At 40.2% G+C, this 16,011-nt stretch overlaps 1 protein-coding gene across 1 annotated transcript in view; it reads left to right on the forward strand.

The window, feature by feature from the left end:
- LOC143672714 (uncharacterized) overlaps nucleotides 1–15,611 on the forward strand; it is a 40,328-nt gene extending 24,717 nt beyond the window's left edge. Inside the window, exons 4-7 of the mRNA XM_077147264.1 lie at nucleotides 10,214–10,454; nucleotides 11,337–11,395; nucleotides 12,052–12,174; nucleotides 13,613–15,611. Of these exons, the coding sequence (XP_077003379.1) occupies nucleotides 10,214–10,384 (171 nt within the window). The 3' untranslated portion in view covers nucleotides 10,385–10,454; nucleotides 11,337–11,395; nucleotides 12,052–12,174; nucleotides 13,613–15,611. The remainder of the gene's footprint in view (nucleotides 1–10,213; nucleotides 10,455–11,336; nucleotides 11,396–12,051; nucleotides 12,175–13,612) is intronic.
- Nucleotides 15,612–16,011: the final 400 nt, after the last annotated feature.

Genomic DNA, 16,011 nt, shown 5'->3' on the forward strand with positions numbered 1-16,011 from the left:
GGGCAAGAAGATTGTAGGGAGGAGTAAGGGAAACAGTTTCAAATCCTTGACTCATTGGAATGACTTCATGTGTTATCACTTTTATGAGTTACTTTGATGTAAAGTAATTACAGTCTGTTTTAAAAGCATCATAAATTGAAATAGCATGCAATAAGTCAATAAAAAGTAGTCTGACATATGAAAAAATTTGTTTAAAATCCTTAACACTTAGGAAAACCTCTAACAAAAGAAAAATAATAAAGGTATATTTAGGCATGTCTGAAAAATAATATGGATCACAAAATGAATATATGAAATCACTCAGTTTACATTAATCAAGCATTATAAATTACAATAGAGTGCTTTTTCCCTAACATATTAAAAATGTTTAGGATGATTGGTATGGCACTTTGGAGCTGTGTGTTCCAGAAAAACATATTCTTAAATTTAATACTTTTGGGTGAGTGTGGGTCATTGTAAATAAGATCTCTTCAAGATGTTGCTTCAGTTAAAGTGTGGCACAAAAGATTGGGCCTTAATCTGGATTACTGGAGTGCTTTATCAGCAGAGAGAAAGTCAGACAGGAAAAAGCCACAGAAGGAGCAGCCAGAAGCTGCAAGTCACTAGAAACCAAAAGAGAAAGGAGAAGCCAAGAGAGGCTGCCATGTGCATTGCCATGTGACAGAAACACCAAGGACCAAAGATCCCTGGCAACCAGCCCCAGTTTTTCAGGAGAAAGCATCACCTTGATAATACCTTGATATTGGACTTTCTCCTAGCCTCAAAACTCTATGCCAATAAATCCTCACTGTTTAAACCAACTCATGGCTAGGTGCCCACATTAGCAATGAGGAAATTAAAACAAATGGTTAAAAAACATTTTTTTCCAGACAATGAGGATAAAGGAACGCTTTCATTTTCAGTTGAGAATTTAAATGGATAAAGACCCTCTAGAAGTCAATATGAACTATAAAACCTTAACCTCATGCGTCCCATAGATACATCTGTTCCATTTCTCTGGGCTGTTTGCTGTGATAAAATTTTGCACTTGACAAGGGTTTATCTACAAGAATGTTTTTGGCTTCTAAAATAGGTATGGCAACTGTGTAAATATTCAAAAGTATGAGATTTAACACATAAACTACAGCTCATCCACACAGTGGAAAGTAGCCATCAAACAGCAGATTGTAGGAAACATTTAATTACACAGAACATGTTAATAGTTTCTTAAGTGAAAAAGCAGACTATAAAACAAGATGCCCCTTGTCATCTCCAAATTTCTTTTCATTTCTTGTTTTTTACAATACAGATAGAGTAAATTAAAAAGTAGATATAGTAAAATGGCTGTATCAGGACATCGGAAATGTGTTTATTTTCTTCACTTTAGATAATTATGTGTTGCAATTATCTGAAGTGAACAAAGAACAGATACACCCCACCCAAAACTGAGAAAGACTAAATGAAATTGTCTAAAGAAATCACTTCAAGAAACTCTCTTTAAGCTCAGGAAGGAGGGGGCAAAAAACTCATAAAGAAATTTTGGTATTATTGACTGTTTCCTTGGTAGCAAAATGAGAACACTTTTACCTTTCTCAGAAAATAGAGAAATTAATATACTCATACCTGTGGGAAAATGTATACTAATCACAGACCACTTATTAGCTTTTTCTTTAATAAATTACTTGGGAAAATATGAGACTTAATGATAAGTACTTTAATTCTTTCTTTTCTATAAAAAATGCAATCGCTGCTGTGTATTGAATTCAAATTTCTGGAGATGAGTAAATATAGAACAAACCAGTAGGTGATGGGAAATGGAACATATGATTTGCTTTTTTAGGGAGAAAGTATATGTCTTTAGTTGTTGTTTCCTTTCCTTTGATTTAAATCTATGCTAAGAATAAAATAGGTATTTATCTGCATGCTTACCAGTTTTAGAAACAGAACTGTCTCCAAGAGCTGAGATGCATTCAAGCTCGATAGGCCACCTGCCATCCACAAACATCACCTCCATACCACAGAGATAATGATGAAATGATACTCATTTTTATTTTGCTTCCAACATCCATCCCACAGTCCAGTATGAAAAGAAATTACCCTCCTAACACCATATGCAAAGGACCTTCCTTTCAACTATGAGGTCTGGGTTCTGGATCTTTTTGAAGTGAGTGACTGTACCACACTTCTTCCCCTCTTGTTTTCCTCAGTCTAGTTCCCTCTGGTCTTCCAGATTTTTCTGTATTCTCTTCCCCATTAATTATTGGGGCTTCTTTTTTACTTGAAAGTTGCCAAAGGATCCACCCTCTTCCACGCTGGAATTCCATGATTAATAAAGTATTATTTGAATTCCAAAATCTCCACTGGATACTCTCTGCACTTCTGTACTTAACTAAACCTTGGCTTTATTCTAAGGATACAGATAACTCCATCAGAAGCTGAATGCTGAAAAAAAAAGTTACACAAATGGGAAGATTGGCATCACCGCTTATACAAAATATCACAATTTCTAATATGCTACATATTCAAACTAATACTCTAACAATCTTTCCATGCTTGCCTAATTTTCCAGCCCCATTTCCCACCCCACCCCATGCAACACATACCTCAAAGCTCCTTCAGTCTTCTCAAATCTCTAGCATTTTCTTTTTTTTTCCTTTTCCTTCTTCCTTCCTTCCTTCTTTCTAGTATTCATCATCCCAAACTCTGATTTCTAATATTAGTCCCAGCAGGTGATTTTGTTTCTACAAAAATCAATAATAATAATGGTAGATGATATATCAATAAGCTTTCTCAACTTCTCTTTCTTTAAAAGAAAGCAGGTTTCTTGCTTCCTATCTAAAGGCAATCTTTCCCCATTTTCTCCTTTACCTCCATCTCCTTTCTCAAGATTTTCATATATTCAGTTCAACATTAATATCTACCATTTATTAATTAATTCAATAATTTATTTGTTGAATATTAATGGACAACTGTTATGTACCAGACTCTATTCCTCAATCATTTCCTTTGGCATTTAAACCCATAGGAAATCCTCCCATGAAATAAATACCCTCCCTTAAACTCATCACATATCAAAGCACTATCTCTTTCCTGCTCTCACAATCACACCTCTGAAGAATTGCCCCTTTTGTTGAGGATAGTTCTTCCCTACTTCTGCATCTTCAGCCAGGAGGTGGGGGTATATGTGTTGTTACTTCCTCACTAGGAGGAAGAAATACAAATGCTAAAAGGCACATGAAAAGTTACTCAACATCATCAGCTATTAACTGGTATAGTATATCAAAATCACAGTGAGATATCATCTGATACCCATTAGAATGGACATTAAATAAAATCAAACAGAAAATGACAAGTGCTGGAGAGGATGTGGATAAAGAGGCACACTTATCCATTGTTGGTGGGAATATAAAATGATGCAACTGCTCTGGAAGGCAGTTTGGTGGTTCCTCAGGAAGCTAAGTATAGAATTGCTGTATTATCCAGCCATCCCATTACTAGGTATATAGTTAAAGGAACTGAAGGCAAGAATACAAATGGACATTCGCACACCAATGTTTATAGCAGCATTATTTATTTATGATTGTCAAGAAAGCCAGGAGAAAAAGCTAGCAGATGACGTCATGTCCGCCATGTGCCCTTCTAGCCGAGAAAGAAGTCCTGACTGTGTTCGCCATGTGCCTTCTCACTTGAGAGAGAAGCCCTGAACTTCATCGGCCTTTTTGAGACAAGATATCTTTCCCTGGATGGATGTCTTAGATTAGACATTTCTGTAGACTTATTTTAATTGGGACATTTTCTCAGCCTTAGAACTGTAAACTGGCAACTCATTAAATTCCCCCTTTTGAAAGCCATTCTGTTTCTGATATATTGCATTCTGGCAGCTAGCAAACTAGAGCAGATTTTGGTATCTGAGAGTGGAGTGCTGCTGCAGTTTGCAAATACCAGATATGTTGGAACAGTGTTTTGGATGGCTAAGGGGAAGATTCTGGAGGAAATGTGAAGAGAACGAAGGAGAAGTCCTGGAGTGCTTGAAGAGGCTGTTGGTGTAAACGGAACCACTGCCAATCTGGACAAAGGTGGACACAAAAGGGAGAGATTGGAGTTTGCAGAGTAAGAACCATGGAAGCTCAGGCCTGAAGCCAAGAAACCTCAGCCTGGAGAGTGGACCCACCCATATACATGGAGAGGGTGAGGAAGAGTCTCCCACCTTGTTGCAGTGGAAGAGTCGTGCAGCCTCAGGCCTTGAAGAAGGTAGAACACATTCCTTGGGGGACTGGGGAGAGCCTGGCTGCCGCCACATGGTGGGGTTCAGCATGTGCCCTGGAAATGGCAGAGAGCCCAGGGGTGGCCCTGATGCGTGGAGAGAGTGGAGCCGAGAAAAAGGTGGTCTCCTCGATGTTCCCTGAGGTTGATTTGGAAAGAGGCGGGCCACTGCATAGGCCCTCAGAAAGGGTGGGATTGCCAGTTTCTAAAGCCGAAGGATAAATGACTTTCAGATTTTGAAATCCAATGGTGTTTGCTGTGCAGGTTTTCCTTCCAGTTTCTCTGATCCTGACTGTCCTCCTTTGCATATTGGCATCAGATAACATGTTTTATGATTCCCAGATCTGCAGCCAGAAGATAATTATTTGCACCTGTTTAAGGTGATGCTTGTTATTGCCAAGTTGAGGAGGGGTGGACATGTGGTAGTTAGATTCAGTTGTCAAATTGGCCAGGTGAAAGTCACCTAGTTTTGTTGCTGTGGACCTGAGCCAATAGTATGTGAATTTCATCTGTTACTGATTACGCCTGCAGTTGGCTGGGAGGTGTGCCTGCTGCAATGAATGACATTTGACTTAATTGGCTGCTGCTTAAATGAGAGAGCGCAGTGTAGCACAGCCAAAGCACCTCAGCATACCTTATCTCGGCACTCAAAGCTCAGCCTAGGCCTTTGGAGATGCAGAAAGAAATCACCCTGGGGAAAGTTGTTGGAACTCAGAGGCCCGGCAAGAAGGCCAACAGAGACCATTCTGTGCCTTCCCATGTAAGAAAGAACCTCAGTGGAAAGTTAGCTGCCTTTCCTCTGAAGAACTAACAAAATAAATCCCCTTTTTTAAAAAGCCAACCCATTTCTGTTGTGTTGCATTCTTGCAGCTAGCAAACTAGAACAGGCGGCATGAGACCAACACTGACAGTCATGTAGAAACCTCAGCTTGGAGAACCCTTCCGGGTACTGGTTTCTGGGGTATGGAATGATTTGACTAAATCCAAGAGTCTTTCTTACACAGGAGGTCTTTAATTCAAATTTTGCTGGCTTGTATCAACATGCAAATTATTTCCATTTTATTTCCTCTTCCTGCTCTGATCTGTATCAAGGTATTACTTACTGAAATGTTTGTATCCTTTATACAGACATCTTTATTTCCCATCTATTTATTCTCATTTAGTTGTATTAAAATTTTTGAGAAAAAAAGTCCAACTAACTTTTTTCCATTTTAGGTCATCTAAATCTCACCCAGGACCTGTGGTCCATATAAGTGACAGTTCAATGAATGAGAGAACGGTAGAATTTCTTCTAAAAGTTATATTTATGATATAAAAGAATGAATCTTGGTATCCTTAAGTATATAAACTCTTCTAGGACTGTACTTACTAAACCTGAGATTGCTTACAAAGGTTGTATATCTCATATACCAAAAGGCTTATTTATACATTATGAAAAACAAGTGAAAAAAGTAGAATCATTTAAAATTTTAAAGAACCAAAAGTACCATAAAATATCAGTAAAGTTAAATTCACTTAAAAGTTTTTTGTTTATAATTGGCTTGTTCTAAATAGTTTACCAGATTTTTCTGATAATCCTGGCTAAAAGTATTTGATGGTTTTGAATTATTTTCAACACACTTGATCAGTTTTTATGTTGATTATTACATGTTGCCTTGTGTTAGCATCTTGTCTAGATCTCATCTCCTCTAAGTGTTTCTTCATAAATTAACAATGTAGGTTGTTAAAGTGTACTATTTAATGTAGCATTTTGAACCATCTTATGTCAATTATATGTAAGTTTTAAATTCTGAAACTAGTTTCATACAGTCAGCATCTCAATTAACTTAAAAAGAATAGAGTTTCCTTTCCCATAAATCTAGTTGCTAATCAAAGCCAGCCTGTGAGGTAGATCTGTGTAGTAGTAGCCTTCCTTCTGCCATATAGTTTTCTGTGATACCTAAGTGAGTGCTGGGCAATGTCTGTGCTCCCAGGGCCTGGCCACCTGGACATCTGGGCTTGGGATTGGGGTTTGCCCAAGTCTTCCCGCCTTCCATCTGTGGAGGCCCACAGTGTCTGTCACACTGCCCTCTTGGTGGAAATTATGATGAACCTGTTTACATAAAGGTTTGCATTTAGAAAATTATCTTCTATCTCTTCTTCCTATTTCTACTTCATTCATTCATTGACTCAGCAATTATTCAACAACTGTTGGTACTCACCCTGTAACTTTCTTTATTTTATTTTTTTTTTAATTTTTTTATTAATCAAAAAAAAGAAAAGAAATTAACACAACATTTAGAAATCATTCCATTCTACAAATGCACTCAGTAATTCTTAGTATCATCACATAGATGTATAATCATCATTTCTTAGTACATTTGCATCGATTTAGGAAAAGAACTAGCAAAACAGCAGAAAAAAATATAGAATGTTAATATAGAGAAGAGAATTAAAATAATAATACTAATAATATATATATATATATATAAAGGAAAAAGAAAAAAAACAAAAACAAAAGATACAAACACACAAACAAACAAAAAACCATATTTCAGGTGCAGCTTCATTCAGTGTTCCAACATAGTTACATTACACTTAGGTATTATTGTGCTGTCCATTTTTGAGTTTTTGTATCTAGTCCTGTTGCACAGTCTGTATCCCTTCAGCTCCAATTACCCATTATCTTACCCTGTTTCTAACTCCTGCTGGTCTCTGTTACCAATGATATATTCCAAGCTGATTCTCAAATGTCGGTTGACATCAGTGGGACCTTACAGTATTTGTCCTTTAGTTTTGGGCTAGACTCACTCAGCATAATGTTCTCTAGGTCCATCCATGTTATTACATGCTTCATAAGTTTAGTCTGTCTTAAAGCTGCATAATATTCCATCGTAGGTATACGCCACAGTTTGTTTAGCCACTCGTCTGTTGATGAACATTTTGGCTGTTTCCATCTCTTTGCAATTGTAGATAATGCTGCTATAAACACTGGTGTGCAAATGTCCGTCTGTGTCTTTGCCCTTAAGTCCCTTGAGTAGATACCTAGCAGTGGTATTGCTGGGTCGTAATCCATTCTGCCATTCTATGTCTTTTGATTGGGAAATTCAGTCCATTAACTTTTAGTATTATTACTGTTTGGATAATATTTTCCTCTACCATTTTGGCTTTTGTATTATATATATCATATCTGATTTTCCTTCTTTCTACACTTTACTCCATACCTCTCTCTTCTGTCTTTTCGTATCTGACTCTAGTGCTCCCTTTAGTATTTCTTGCAGAGCTGGTCTCTTGGTCACAAATTCTCTCAGTGACTTTTTGTCTATAAATGTTTTAATTTCTCCTTCATTTTTGAAGGACAATTTTGCTGGATATAGGAGTCTTGGTTGGCAGTTTTTCTCTTTTAGTAATTTAAATATATCATCCCACTGTCTTCTAGCTTCCATGGTTTCTGCTGAGAAATCTACACATAGTCTTATTGGGTTTCCCTTGTATGTGACAGATTGTTTTTCTCTTGCTGCTTTCAAGATCCTCTCTTTCTCTTTGACCTCTGACATTCTAACTAGTAAGTGTCTTGGAGAACGCCTATTTGGGTCTATTCTCTTTGGGGTGCGCTGCACTTCTTGGATCTGTAAATTTAGGTCTTTCATAAGAGTTGGGAAATTTTCAGTGATAATTTCTTCCATTAGTTTTTCTCCTCCTTTTCCCTTCTCTTCTCCTTCTGGGACACCCACAACACGTATATTTGTGCGCTTCATATTGTCATGCAGTTCCCTGATCCCCTGCTCAAGTTTTTCCATTCTTTTCCCTATAGTTTCTGTTTCTTTTTGGAATTCAGATGTTCCATCCTCCAGTTCACTAATTGTAGCTTCTGCCTCTTTAGATCTACCATTGTAGGTATCCATTGTTTTTTCCATTTTTTCTTCTTTGTCCTTCACTCCCATAAGTTCTGTGATTTGTTTTTTCAGATTTTCTATTTCTTCTTTTTGTTCAGCCCATGTCTTCTTCATGTCCTCCCTCAATTTATTGATTTGGTTTTTGAAGAATTTTTCCATTTCTGTTCGTATATTCAGCATTAGTTGTCTCAGCTCCTGTATCTCATTTGAACTATTGGTTTGTTCCTTTGACTGGGCCATATCTTCAATTTTCCGAGCGTCATCCATTATTTTCTGCTGGTGTCTGGGCATTTGATCAGATTTCCCTGGGTGTGGGACCCAGCTGGTTGAAAGCTTTTTCTGTGAAATCTCTGGGCTCTGTTTTTCTTTTCCTGCCCAGTAGGTGGCGCTCGTGGCGCTCGTCTGTCTGCACCGCAGTCGGCCCGGGAAACCGCGCGTGGAGGTGGGGGTCGCTGGCCGCCGCGGCTTGGGAGAGTGCCGGTCCTAATTGCCCAGCTGGCCCGAAACGCCAAGCGTGACGGGAGGGCCCCGCTATCCAACGTTCCCAGTCAGACCGGGGAGCCACGTGCGTGGAGGGGACCCCAGTCGCCAGCCGCCCCGGCCGGGAAAACGTGCGCCCCTCGGGTATCTCACCGCAGCAGATTCTCCCTGCCCGTTCAGCTGTTCCAGAATGGGGTACGCTGTCTTTTTGGTCTCTGTCGTGACTCCGGGAGCTGTTTCGTATTGTTTCTGTTTCTTTAGTTGCTTTTCTGGAGGAGGAACTAAGACCCGCGCGTCTTACTAAGCCGCCATCTTCTCCGGAAGTCCCAACTTTCTTTATTTTGGCTTTACATTTTCTGTATTATCTTTTTTTTTAATTGAGGAATCTTCAGACACATGCAGTCCATACATAGTGTACCATGAATGACTCACATTATCATCACGTTGGTGATCGCTGTAATCATTTCTAGAACATTTGCATCACTCCAGAAAAAGAAAAAAGAAAAAGCCCATACATTCCATACCCCTTATACCTCCCTCTCATTGACCACAAGTAAGTCAATCTACCCAATTTTTTCCTTTTATTCCCCCCCATTATTTATTTATTTTAACGTTACTTTTTCACTCATCTGTCCATACCCTGGATAAAAGGAGCAATGAGACACAAGCTTTTCATAGTCAAGCAGTCATATTGTAAAAGGTGTTTGGTTATATAATCATCTTCAAGAATCAGTGCTTCCGGAACACTGCTCAATGTTTCAGGTACTTCCCTCCAGCCATTCCAATACAGCATAAACTAAAAAGGGATATCTACATAATGCATAAGAATAACCTCCAGGATAACCTCTCTACTGTTTGAAATCTCTTAGCCACTAAAACTTCGTTTTGTCTTATTTTCCTTTTGGTCAGGAAGGCTTTGTCAATCCCATGATGCCACTACCCTGTTAACACTTTTCAAGGTGCTAATCGTCTTCCTACGTATCTCCTTTATATCACTTTCATGGCTGTTTTGACATTCTCTTGGGGATGGAGGGCAAGTTGGATGAAAAGTTCATGCAAGTGTTTTATTCATGTCCTAAACATATATTTGTTTTTATTTGAATGTTAGGTGATGCCTGGAGGGTGATTCATTTGCAGTGGGCATATTTTAAGTTAAATCACATTAATGTAGTTCTGTTTGTCTTTTTTTTTAATCCTATATAAAATGAAAAAAAAATAAAATAGAACTTAGACTTCGGAGTTCAAATACATGACTATAGTTTTCAGCCACAGGCAGTTTTAAGCAAGGTTCAAGGAGTAGCTGGGAGCTCGCAGCTTCCCTCTCTAGGGGTTGGCCTGTGGCTTTAGCTACTCTGGCTGCATCCTCAGTACGCCTATGTTACGCCTTCCTTTCCCCACCATCCATGGTGGTGAGGGGCTCATTGATCAGTTAACTACCAGCCTCCTCTCTCCACTGGAGACTTGGAGCATGGGGTACCTAGTACAAGTTCTGCAGGGCCTGGCCAGTCCCTCAGGTTGCCACGAGCACTTGCCCTCTGGGGTCTCTGACTTTACCCCCCTAACCACTGTGCACTCAGTGTCCTGCTTCTCTCTCATGGTTCCCACCTGTCCTGCAGGAGCTCCGCACCTGGGAGGAGGAGCTGACATGGGCTGCACTCCAGCAGAAGAACCTGGAAGAACTGCCGCAGCACAAGGGGCAGGAGCTGGCTGAGTGGGAAATTGACATCCTGGAATGGGAGCTTAACATCATCCTCCATCAGCTGTGCCAGGAGAAGCCCCGACTGTAAAAAAGCATGGGCAAGTTCAGGAAGAGCTGTCTGAAGCTCAAGGATAGCAACCACATCAGCCTTCCCTCTGGTCAGTGGCCAGGAGCCTGCTGGAAGTGAGAACAGAGAGCCTGGTTGTGGAGTGGGGCAAGGGCTTGGTGTGGGCAAGGATCACTACCTACTCTGTCTCAGTAGTAGGAAATGAGCTTTTGGAAACACAAGACCTAGGGTTTCAAAATGGACCTTTGTTGAAATCGGCCATTCTGTTCAGTAGAAAGACGCTGGCCTGCTGAAAGTCTCACCCACTTTAGGGACATTAGTGACTGTGACTGAACACATAGAGTGAACTGATATGTGAGTGTGGTCCAGGCTGCTAGAAGCATGGCTGCTCACATAGGCACCTTTCCTTTTAGGCAGACTTGGAGAAGGAAGCATGTGATTGGGGTGGGGTGGGAGAGCAGTTTGTAAATTTCAAGGTATATATGTGTGAGACAGGAGAAATCTTGCCTTTGCAGAATAGCTCATGTCAAGGTTTATTTAAATGACTAGTTCTCTGAATGCACTTGAGTTTATGTTTAATTCACAGGACTTTGATTTACACATAAGCTTTAGAAACACATTGCCTAAAAAAATATACAGTTTTGACTTGTACAGACTTGGAAAAATGCAAAGAAATATGAAGCTATGAATTAGAATCTTTGTGGTGTATAATGCACCCATTGAAGGAGGTGAGTGTTCAAGTGTATGTTTGTATAGATAAAAATGTTCACTTGTGTTCTGATACATAAGGCCCAAGGAAGCAAGCTTATTAGAAGTATAAGGAACTAAGGAAAAATAGCGTGATAGGAACAGCAGTGGTTGGCTTTCAATGGTAGCTTAAGTATAGACAAGGGAATTAATTCACTGAAATTTAGTAAATGCGTTCATGGGATGTGTTTACTGATCTCCTTGTTGCATATCTTTTTCTTTTCAGACAACCTTGAGTCTTCTAGCATGTCTTGAGCATCTACCGTGTGTTGAGCATATTGCAAGGTACTGGGAATACAACTTAGTGGGGAGACCCAGGTGTAGACAAACAGCTGTTGTTATTCCTCTTTGACAGATGAGGAAAGTGAAACTCAGAAATTCAGAGCTAAGCACAAACCCTGGTTTACTGTCCTTAAGTTCTACATTCTTTCTGCTGTACCCAAACTGCCTTTGGAAGATATTAGAGTTTGAACCATCTCCCTCATTTCCTTAGATTGTTCTCAACAAAGACTAGTTCTTAATACCCACCTCTGCCCCCTCTTAGTAAAAAGCATCAGTCCCCCTCCTTTGTTCCCTGAGAAAAGGGGGCAAGTACTAATAGATCATATGAAATAGAGAATTTTATGTTAAATTTCCTAGAATAATATACAAGGTCTCATTGTCTAAAAAGCTGTTCTAGATATATAATCATATATAACCTGTAAGTCTGTATTATATAGACAGCTTTCTGAAGACTGTCTAATGAAAGGTCACTAAGAAAATGGATTTTCCTCCTTTCTGTATCTCCACCTTCCATGTCCCTTTGGGAAAAAGAGAGGATTCTGAAAGAGAAAATTTTCTAGGTGAACAATGAAGTTTTCAGGCCTGTCAGTTTTCTTACATGAATTTCATTATGGAAAAATTCAAATGCACGTGCTATCTGTCTGTCTTTCCTCAAGCAGATTTCCAGCAGACATTCACTGTGCAGGCATCTCTATCCATGGACAAAAGAAAAAGTCTGATCAGCAGCTGCTCTAGTCCTCCTGCAAGCCCCACCATCATTCCTCGCCTTCGTGCCATCCAGTGTGAGACTATTTCCTAAATTACTTGGGGTCAGAACACACCAGGTGTCTGCTCTGTCCAGCCACCAACGGGTCCAGGCTTACTCCATCCATAACTTCTGCCACCTGTCCTCGACAAGCACATATGTACATGTACATACATATGCATACACATAGCCTTTCCCTTTGTCTCTCTCCATTAACTTTACTATGGTCTCCTCTACCTTTTATTCTTAGTCAAATATCAGCAAAGGGTTTTGGGGGTATCAGTGGTAGCTCAACTGATTTACAAAGTGATTTGCAGTCTAGTGTCTTGTGTCGATACAGGTTGGTTCCCTGGCCTGGGGCCCAGGCATACCCTCTGCCATATTTGGGGCATAATTGTTTTTCTTTTGTCCATCCTTCCCAGGGAAGGGCTTTTGCAAAGTCTGAGTCCTGAAGAAACTTGCTAAATGCTTTTTATGGTCAACTGGATCTGGACCAATTTTGCTTTTATTGCAGTGTGAAAAAATAAATAAATAAAATAAATTAAAAAATAATTTTCCTAATTTAAAGATAGATAGATTTCACCAAAACAAAGGGGAAGAAAATTAAATTAAAAAAAAACAGGGACAGGCCACGATGGCTCAACAGGTAGAGTTCTTGCCTGCCATGCCAGAGACCCGGGTTCAGTTCCTGGTGCCTTCCCGTGCTAAAAAAAAAAAAACTAAAACTAAAAAACAGGATTTATGACTTTTATTGAAAGATCAAATCAAATCACTAGGGTCTTTTACATGTGTCCACAGTTCGCTGGAACTGATGGGCACTTTCATATGCTCTAAATTTTGCCTCAGTCCCCTCAACTTCCTGTTTGATGGTAACTGGCTCTCTTCACCCAGTTTAGATAGAAACCTGGTCCCCGAGGGTTTGATTGTTGCTCTAAGGTACCCATGTCAGAAGAATGCTCCTTTTCTCTTATATTTTGTACTTCTCTAGGCCTGTTCTTTTCCCATCACTGCCTACTCTTGATTTTCTTCTCTTTAAGCTTGAGCTCCTCATTTTCTTTGTTTCCAGATCTTTCTTCTTTTGCACTTTTGCACTTTTCATCTTCCTTAACCCCTTCTTTTCTCCCACCTCTCTTCTCATCACCGCCCCCCTTGCCTCCCCATCCCACCCAACAGAATTAGTTGCTTAAATCGGATCTGTTTGGAACTCTGATGTCTGGTTGGTCTGAGCTTCAGCTTTGCATTGGACTTAGGGGAATTTAGGAAATTTTTCTGTGTGCTTTGAGAAAGATAAATGATTGGTGGCCGAGACCTTCATTACTTTCCTGGCTCTACTTGGGTACAGAGGTTTTTTTTATGATGGCCAACTTTTCCCCTGCAGCTCCAAATGTGGGCATTGATCTGGCAGAGTATAGGTTAATCTGGGAAGGGCTCTGTGTGTCTTTTTCCAGATCCCACTCATCCCTTGTAATTCACAGTGACACCAGGTGAAAGCAGCAAAACCTGGGGGCACAGCTCAGTCGTTCCTAAGGAGGAAGGTGAGGAGGAGGAGAAGAGGGCCCCAGTGAACAAGGAACGGACCTGGACAGAAGGAACTTGCCTCGAGAGATGAAGGGTAGGAGCCAGATAATGTGAAATTCTTTCTCACTGAAAAATGGATGCACTATTTTAAAATACCTTTTTCTGTTTTGGGTGTTTCGGTGGTTTCTGAGCAATCACCTGATCTTTACAACAGAATTTTCCAGTCTCTTTGTTCTCTGGAGTTTCCTAGGGCAGAGATCGGCAAACTTTTTTTCTGATGGGCCAGATGGTGAATAATATTTTAGGCTTTCCTGGCCGTAGGGTCTCTTTCACAACTAATCAGTTCTATTGTTGTAATGGAAAAGCAGCCATAGACCATGGACACTATGTAAATGAGTGAGCTTGTCCAGTAAAACTTCATTCATAGAAAAGGTGGTGGGCAGGTTTGGGCCTCGGATTGTAGTTGCCAGTCCCTATAGGTGTCCCACTGAAAGTGGTGAGCAGCCCAGGTATTAACCAGATATACGTATTCTGGCTGAGTATGCTACTTATACCTGGCTCTTCCTTCCTCTTTAAAGGTTTGTTCAAGAGAGGGATCATTAGCACGATTCCAGATAAGATTTGCAAGGTGGCTATAAATTCCAATAGGTTCAGTGGCACTGCTTCATTTAAAGGTATTTCCTGCTTTGGTATTAAATATAATTTTATTTTGCAGTAGAAAATATTAACTTTTGGCATTTTCTTCCCCCATATGTAAATTCGCCCTTGTAAACTTTTGAAACATGTCAAAGTATATGATGTAACTTTCCTGATTCTCAATTCTTATTGACATAAAATGTCAAGTAAAGACCTCTTTAATGCCAGAGGTTTTTGAGAACTTTAGGAAGATAATGTTTATATTTTAGTGTCTGTCAACAGAATAAAATATGTAATGACAAAGGTATCTTGAATTCAGTAATGTTAACTGAATCTGTATTTTGTGAATCTTAGCATCATAACCTTTTTTAAAAAATAGTACATATTGAGGAGGAGTCAAAATGGCAGCTTAGCGAGGTGTGGGATCTAGTTCATCCTCCAGAACAGCTACTAAATAACCAGAATAGTACAGAATAGCTCCTGGGACCACATCAGTGACTGGACACACAGCGTACCCCAGTCTGGACAAGCTGGACTGGCTGTGAGGCCCCCAGAATGACGAGTTCCCCAAGCCAAGGTAGTTGGTATCCGTCCCCAACAGGCTGCTTCCCAGAGGGGAAAGGAAGGGGACTTTACCAGCAGCAGGGGCTGAGCACAACTTAGCTTCAAGTGTGGAATTAATTCACAAATTCTGACTACTAAAAATAGGCCCCCAGCTCAGGTGAACCTGGTCAGAGCAGAGCTGGCTCATTTTTGCCCTGGTGCTAATGGGACAGGGCTGACTGAGAAAGAAAAAAAACAAAAAGAAACAGGTTTTTGTGGCTGTTTCTATGGAGGCTTGGCTGCCTTTGGATACAGTGGCAGGACTTCTGAGGCTGCAACTGTGCCAGGCATAGGCAGAAACAAGCTTCTTTGAGAGCTTGTCTGGAGCCAGTGCCTTCCCCAAGAGAGAGGTGAGGCCCAAACTCAGGTGAAATCCCTCCCTCAAGGAATTCAGACACCAGGGCTTGGTAATTTGAAGCCATTAAAACCAGCCTACAACCTCTCCTCTGTCACCACCATGCCCCCAGCAGGGAGAGTCTACCAAAGTTAATGGTACCACGTGATCTGATGCTGGTGTGGCCTGCAGGCAGACAAGCACCACATAGTGGGCAGGACAGAAAAAACAGTGTCCAGAGACTTCACAAGAAAGTCTTTCAACCTGCTGGGTCTCGCCCTCAGGGAAAACCAATGCAGGTGACTCTTTCCTCCTAACAGGAGGCCAGTTTGGTCTGGGAAAATCCAGCTGGGGTCTATAATACCTAAGTAGACTGTCCTAATTGCGGGGGGTGGGGGGGAATGGCACCGTACAGTCAGGCAAGAAACAAGAAAACAAGAACTGAAAATTTCTCCTCTTTTAAACAAAACCTAAGCTTGAGGTCCAGGAAAAGGTGAACTGAAGGTTAAAGAAGAGGTAGACAGCAAATTCATCCAGCAGGAAGACCCTAGGTAAAAAAGTGAAAACAATTTCCAGAATAAACTGAGTAAGGTAATTAAATGCTTAAACACCAGCAAAAAATAACAAATCACACTAGGAATATTGAAGATATGGCCCAGTCAGAGGAACAAACCAACAATTCAAATGAGATACAGGAGTTGAAATGATTAATTCAGAACATACGAACAGACAATGAAAACCTCAACAAAAACCAAATCAATGAATTGATGGAGGATATAAAGA

This window comes from Tamandua tetradactyla (assembly GCF_023851605.1).
Source record: "Tamandua tetradactyla isolate mTamTet1 chromosome 2 unlocalized genomic scaffold, mTamTet1.pri SUPER_2_unloc_1, whole genome shotgun sequence".
NCBI classification, from domain to species: Eukaryota; Metazoa; Chordata; class Mammalia; order Pilosa; family Myrmecophagidae; genus Tamandua; species Tamandua tetradactyla.